Raw genomic sequence first — 5,458 nt, 5'->3', positions numbered from 1 at the left:
TGACACCATGCTGGACTAGATCCTGCAATGACACCCCTAGTGGCGAGCCCAAATGCGCCCACATTATATTTAAAGGGACCCTGAGCATTAATTAAAAATGAAATTGGGACTTACCGGGGGCTTCCTTCAGCCCACCGTAGGCCGCAAGCTCCCCCGGCATCCTCCTGGCTCCTCTCCTGTTCCCGGCTGGCGGCTACGTTATTATACGACTTCAGACCTTGCGGCCTACATTGGGCTGGAGGAAGACCCAGGTAAGTCCCAATTTCATTTTTTCATTAGTGCTTAGGGTCCCTTTAATTTAAATTATATAGTGCAGCGGCAGAAGATGGGCCAGTGGCAACCAAAGTGTCAGACTTAGGTCCAGCAATGCCACCCATAGCAGCAGCCATGTTTTCCTATGTCAGTTTCTGTCTGACATTAGAGCTATACTGGAAAAGCCCAATGTCAGATATAGTCCAACACAGGATCAGGAAAGGTTTATGCAGTATTTTTTAATAAGCAGTCCTACATTATATTGTCTCACATCTCCTGGTTGCTTCTCTTCCCACATATCTTTATAGAACCTTCTCCTACATGCATTGCAGCATGGAGAGGCTCAGTGAAGGTGAAATTGTAGGTGTGGAGACGTCTGACTGGAATGCACAGATCAAAAAAGGACAGCTTTCCGGCCCCATAATCCAGATGTATCCTGACTCTATTACTGGAGATGTTGTCAGGTACTACGATACCTTTCCTATCGTGTAGCACTCCACACCGATTATTCTGCCTGTACAAACACCAGGACTTGTTATTATTTCCAATCACTGACTGCTCTCCTCTCCTGTCTATACTGGGGTAACACATTCCTACACGCCACACCTCTGATTTACTGACATCCACTTCCCAGTAATGTTGCCCTGAGGAGAAACTCTGTCTGCTCAACACCTGAGTGCATCCCTGAAATCTCTCTGGTGTTTCTGGACGATTCTGGCTGATATCTGACCAGGATAAAATTTTAATGTCATCTGATATATGTAGATAATTACAAGCTGTGTTCATATCCAGTAATATGTCTGTAGCCTCCTGTAGGCTGAAGCCTCTATTTACCCCTGCTATTACATAAACTAACCCTTTGTGTAATGTGTGTGAGATGAGAGCCACATCCAGATCCCGTCCATCAGGTCTCCCTCTGTCCTCCTTATCCCCCTCCTCAGTGTCACACAAGTCACCTGTGTGTGATTCCTGTAAGACAGTCAGTGGGTCAGTCATGTTACACAGCTCCTCAATGTGACACATCTTCCTGGACAGCTCGGCCTTCTTTATTTCCAGCTGCTGAATGAAATCAGCCAATGCCAGAGAAAGCTGCTCCTCCTGCCTGGAGACCTCTCTCAGGACTCTCTTCTCCAGGTCGTCCAGCTGTCTCCTGAGGTCTCTAAACAGAACAGTGACTCTCTCTGTTACACAGGATGACTTTTCATGGACATTTCTTTCGTTCTCCTGCAGACTCTGGACTTCTTTCTCAGCCTTAGAGATCAATTCCTGCAGATCATTTCTTAGTTTTTGTTTCTTCTTTTCAGAAGCCTCATCCAGCGTTTCCACCTTATGTCCCTGGTGGTCTCCATCCAGCCTGCAGGACACACAGACACAGACAGAGTCCACAGTGCAGTAATACTCCAATAACTTCTTATGGACGGAGCATTTCCTGTTCTCCAGGGATGAGGTGGGACCACATAAGACGTGTTCTGGTGACTTGCTGTGGACTCTCAGGTGATCCCCACACAGAGAAGCTTCACAATGCAGACAGGACATAACAGCCAGTACAGGAGAGTGAATACAGTAAGTACAGAAGACTCCAGTCTCTTCCTGATCTGGCTGAGCAGAGTGGAAACTCTCCACAATGTTACACAATGTTATGTTCCTCCGTAGTGCTGGCCGTGCCTGAAACCTTTTTCTGCATTCAGGACAAGAATAAATTCCCGACTCCTCCTGTGAATCCAACACCTGATCTATACAGAGCCGGCAGAAGTTGTGTCCACATCTCAGGTTCACAGGATCTGTATAAATGCTCAAACAGATGGAACAGTCCAGCTCCTTCCTCAGATCAGCAGACGCCATTCCTGACAGCAGTGGAGAGAAACGAAAGTGAAACTCTGAGAAGCGCAGAAACTAGAGGGTGATTCACTTTTCTGTACAGGGTGAGGTGGAGAGAACTTGCCAGCCTCTCTGTACGGGTAAACAGACTAGACTAATCCTTACAACTCCTTTCTACATACAAAAACACATGCTGCTAAAAACTCCTTCTTGTAGTGACTAATGTAAAAAACAAATCTGCCTGCTTAACAGTGGTGTACCATTATTTGGGCGCCAGAGGGTGTGGCGTTCCAGGTGACAGACAGGGAGGGGCGTGTCAAAAAGGTCCTCTCATTTGCCTAATCTAATTTCTCAAGCTGTCCCACCATGCCGTAATTCGGATTCTCTTGCCGATTATGAGTGGTGCTCGGATAAGTTCCGTGATTCAGGAGCATTTTGTCACTATTTAACTGCCGAATCTGAAGCCGTGATCGATTTTCAATCTTGGCATTCAACCACGAGGCAGCCGTGATTACAAATTTTCAGGCCTTGATCACGCTCGTGATCGCGGTAGAAAGCCGTGATTAGTTAGTTTGTGATTGTGCGGAAATGACGTCCCTGGGCCAATCATAGGCCCCACAGCCAGGCCCTAGCAACCAATCATAGGAGGTGAGGCTGTGCCATCCCCTCCTGTATATAAACTGGCAGCCATCTTAAAAAGCTCTGTCCTTGCTAGACTGTGACACTGAGAGGATCATCTCCAGGCCATTTGTTGCTTCAGTGAGCGCGTTTTGACCTAATAATGCTCTTATACTGTAGTATATGCACTATACTGTAGTAAATGCACTCACCTAAAGGATTATTAGGAACACCTTTTCAATTTCTCATTAATGCAATTATCTAATCAACCAATCACATGGCAGTTGCATCAATGCATTTAGGGGTGTGCTCCTGGTCAAGACAATCTCCTGAACTGCAAACTGAATGTCAGAATGGGAAAGAAAGGTGATTTAAGCAATTTTGAGCATGTTGAGGTTGTTGGTGCCAGATGGGCCGGTCTGAGTATTTCACAATCTACTCAGTTACTGGGATTTTCACGTACAACCATTTCTAGGGTTTACAAAGAATGGTGTGAAAAGGGAAAAACATCCAGTCCTGTGGGCGAAAATGCCTTGTTGATGCTAGAGGCCACTGTTCTTCTTAACATTCCCAGCAACAGGGCCGGCGCTACCATAGAGGCAAAGGAGGCAATTGCCCCAGGGCCCCAGAGCCTGTAGGGGCCCCCAGTGGCTACAAGAGGAAAAAAATGTTTTCAAATAGACCTTATAGTTTTTGAGAAAATCGATTTTAAAGTTTTAAAGGAAAAAAAATACACATTTAAAAACCCGCCAACTTTAATGGTTAATAGCAAATCCACTTTAAATGCTAGAAACCCCAAAGTTGCAGGATATGTTAAGGAGATCATTGGGAATAAGATGAAAAAACAATTGTTCAAAAAGACCTTATAGTTTTTGAGAAAATCGATTTTAACGTTTCGAAGGTAAAAAGTATACTTTTAAATGCCTCCTGAAACTTTTTAACCCCTTGTCCCCCATGCAGGCTAGGATAGCCAGAATGTGGAGCTCCGACTGATTGGAGCTTTATACCCTGAGTATACCAGCTGCAAAAAGGTCCCTTAATGCCGATTTTTGTTCCCGGGTATCTGTTGGGGGGCCCCCCAGGTTTATTTTGCCATGGGGCCCCATTGTTGCTAAAACCGGCCCTGCCCAGCAATTTTGGTGTTTCTAGTTTTTAAACGGGCTTTGCTATTAACCGTTAAAGTCGGCGGGGGTATATTTTCCCACGGTCAGAAGGAGAATTTACATTGAAACTTTAAAATCGATTTTCTCAAAAACTATAAGGTCTTTTTGAAAAATTGTTTTTCCTCTTATTCCCACTGTTCTTCTTAACATTCCCAGCAATTTTGGTGTTTCTAGCTTTTAAAAGGGCTTTGCTATTAACAGCTAAGTCGGCGGGCGTTTAATTTTCCCACGGTCAGAAAGAGCAATTTAAAATCGATTTTCTCAAAAACTATAAGGTTTTTTTGAGATTTTTTTTCCCCTCTTGTAGTCACTGAAAAAACTTGGGTGTTAGACCCCTTGAAACATCTTTTCCATCACTTTTCTGGCCAGCATAAATGTTTTTAGTTTTCAAAGTTCGCCTCCCCATTGAAGTCTATTGCGGTTCGCAAAAGTTCCTGCGAACCGAACTTTCACGGTAGGTTCGCAAACCGAAAATCAGAGGTTCGGGCCATCTCTAGTGGCATGCTGCTAAGGCTCCTCTGCTGTAGAATCCTCCAGCTCCATGTTGCCTATTCTGCCTCCCTCTTCAGCAGCTGTGGCCAGATTATCCAGCACTCATTTCCCCACCACTTGTAACACAGTTCAGTGACCGGCAAATCTGCATCTCTCCCCTTCCGGCAGCCACTCTATAATCGTCCGGCTGGGTCTGATCAGAGAAGCAGGAAGACCAGCCAGGGGATTGTAGAGCAGCTGTAGAAGGGAAAGATGCAGATCTGCCTGTTGCTGAACTTTTCTGTGTGACCCGAGGTGGGGAAATTGCTGCTGGAACTGTCCACAGCAGTTGAGGAGAAGGGAGGGAAAGCAGGCAAAACGGAGCTGCAGGAGTCCACTACCGAGAAGCCCTGAGCAGCCGGTCACTGGTCATCTGAGCTCTGCAGTGTGATGGCAGTTCCAGTAATAGGATGACAGAAGGGAAGGGGGAGGGAAGCTGCTCCGTCCCCTCACATAACGCTGAAACTCTTCCTGTGTTCTCTGCACTGCACAGGAAGGAGGCGAGACCTGCACCCCCTAAGTGCCTGGAAGGAGGCGGCGCCCAGGGCATTAGCCATGCCTGCACGTCTCTAGATACGCGTCTGCTGACTGTACCAGGTTTCAAGCTTGTGCCATTAACAGTGCAAGAATGTCAGCAATTTTAAAATTCCCTTTGAAAATCAACAGGTGAATTTTGAGTGGCTTTTTAGGCTCCACCCACTTTTCTGAATATTAATCCCAGTCACCCAGTAACCAACTGTGCAAAGCTTGAGAACCCTGCCATTAACATTGAAGAAGGGCTGCAGTTTACATTTTCCCAGGGAAATTTGTTTTTGACGCCACCCACTTTTTGTAACCTTGACACACAGTCACTCAATGACCAAGTTTGTGAGCTTTCGGGTTCCTGGCATCATAATTGTGTGAATGGAAGCAGTTTATCCAGCAAAATAAATCTGGTTGGCTGTTTGTGGCTCCGCCCCTCTAGTGATTTTGAACCCCCAGTCTCTTAATGACCGACTGTAGCAGGTTTGAGGCCTCTGCCATTAACAGTGTAAGAATTGCAGCAGTTTAAATATTCCCCTTGAAAATAAATAGGT

The 5,458-nt window shown here is 45.7% G+C and overlaps 1 protein-coding gene across 1 annotated transcript; it reads right to left on the bottom strand.

Moving 5' to 3' along the window:
- Positions 1 to 314: 314 nt before the first annotated feature.
- Positions 315 to 2,094, bottom strand: LOC137517901 (E3 ubiquitin/ISG15 ligase TRIM25-like). Its single transcript, XM_068234979.1, has one exon. The coding sequence runs from the start codon at positions 2,092 to 2,094 to the stop codon at positions 520 to 522; it is 1,575 nt and encodes a 524-aa protein (XP_068091080.1). The 3' UTR covers positions 315 to 519.
- Between the last annotated feature and the right edge of the window lie 3,364 nt (positions 2,095 to 5,458).

The sequence above is a fragment of the Hyperolius riggenbachi genome, chromosome 5 (assembly GCF_040937935.1).
Source record: "Hyperolius riggenbachi isolate aHypRig1 chromosome 5, aHypRig1.pri, whole genome shotgun sequence".
Taxonomy (NCBI): Eukaryota; Metazoa; Chordata; class Amphibia; order Anura; family Hyperoliidae; genus Hyperolius; species Hyperolius riggenbachi.
Note: the sequence above shows the minus strand (reverse complement) of the source record. Positions and strands in the feature narration are given on the sequence as shown.